This window comes from Cariama cristata, unplaced genomic scaffold, assembly GCF_000690535.1.
Source record: "Cariama cristata isolate BGI_N322 unplaced genomic scaffold, ASM69053v1 scaffold718, whole genome shotgun sequence".
Taxonomy (NCBI): domain Eukaryota; kingdom Metazoa; phylum Chordata; class Aves; order Cariamiformes; family Cariamidae; genus Cariama; species Cariama cristata.
In genome coordinates this window covers 55,876-57,286 of record NW_009630436.1, presented here as the reverse complement: position 1 = coordinate 57,286, position 1,411 = coordinate 55,876, and the positions used below count along the sequence as shown (strand labels likewise).

Here is a 1,411-nt window from a genome sequence, read left to right as displayed (position 1 = left end):
CTAGGAAGGGGCCTGCCCCCGCCGGTGACGGCCGATCTCCAGGGCTAATGTTCAGGCCATTATTTGAATGTGTTTTTCCTGATCTTACAGCCCTTTCTCAGTAGCTGTGATATAGCCTATTCTTCTGAGACACACAAATCAGAGGGTAAGGTAGAGCCAAAAGCTGCTCCATAAATTCACTTGTTTGTGCAGCTTTGTATGCCCTCGGGTGCACTTCTGCTCCTCTAATAATTATTTATATTTCAGAAATAACTGTATGGCTACCAGGCATGATAAAAAGACAACATCACCTTGTGAATTCTATCAAACTTTAAATGTGATCTTTTCGGTAGTGCTCGGATAATAGTCAAACTAATATATTCAAATTAAATCGCTCACATTTGCTCAACATCCCATGTATGTCCTCGGGGAGGCAAAACAACTATACCACAGCCACAACAATTTTGCCAGGCTCCTGTTCCAGCTTTGAGACATGCTGGCGGCAGCGTTAGTGTCTTCTGATCTGCATGGCAGTAGCTTCTTCTGCTCCTAAGTCTGGGCTCAGGATAGTCATCTCCCAGGGGTTTGCTCAGTGGTCACCATGCCGCTTGAGAGCACGTCTGCTAAATCTGCAGGGGAAATGTGTGTTTGGGTGCTGGGTGCCTCTAATTCAGCTCAGAAAATGCCTGAGCAAGGTCATCATCACATTACCAGCTGACTGGTGAATGGTCATTCATGATGACTTGCTCTTGTTGGGTTGGAGGCATCATCAGAGCTCCTCTCTCTCTCTCTCTTCTCCCCATCAGGCAAAGAAAGGCTATCAGAAGACTATCCTGGAAATCAACACGCCCAAAGTAGAGCAAGTACCTATAGTTGACATCATGTTCAATGACTTCGGAGAAGCGTCACAGAAATTTGGATTCGAGGTGGGACCAGCTTGCTTCATGGGCTAAGAGCCACCTGAAAACTAGTCTCCAAAAGAGCAACCTCGTAACCTCATTGCGCCATTTAATTAATTAAAAAAAAAAAGAAAAAAGAATTCCTTGTCACATGCACGTTCTGAAACTGGACAGCGATGGGTTATTTTTTTCCGTTTTGTTCCTCGTTTTGCCCGAGTTCCTCTGTGCCACCGCACCCACACGTACCGAATCGCCGACCGAGAGGACCGTTCCCACGACAGACACAGAATCGCATGACCGACCGCCGCATGTGTGGCCCGGAGACCTGTCCCCGCGCCGCTGCCACCGCTGCTGCTCCACAGCCACCCAGCAGAGCTCACGGCCATCAAAGACTTCTTCTTCTTCTTGCCACGAAACGATACTAAGCGCTTGTCTATAGATTTTTGTTCGTTTGTTTGTTTCTAAGGAAAAATGGAAAAAACTTGAAACTCTGTGTTCAGCTTGACGTTGAAGTCCCGGAGTCCTGGCTCCAA

General features: G+C 47.1%; 1 protein-coding gene across 1 annotated transcript in view; it reads left to right on the top strand.

Moving 5' to 3' along the window:
• LOC104165772 (collagen alpha-1(V) chain) overlaps positions 1–1,015 on the top strand; it is a gene marked incomplete at its 5' end in the record, with an annotated part of 119,027 nt that extends 118,012 nt beyond the window's left edge. Inside the window, one exon of the mRNA XM_009705511.1 lies at positions 786–1,015. Coding sequence (XP_009703813.1) covers positions 786–932 — 147 coding nt within the window. The remainder of the gene's footprint in view (positions 1–785) is intronic.
• Positions 1,016–1,411: the final 396 nt, after the last annotated feature.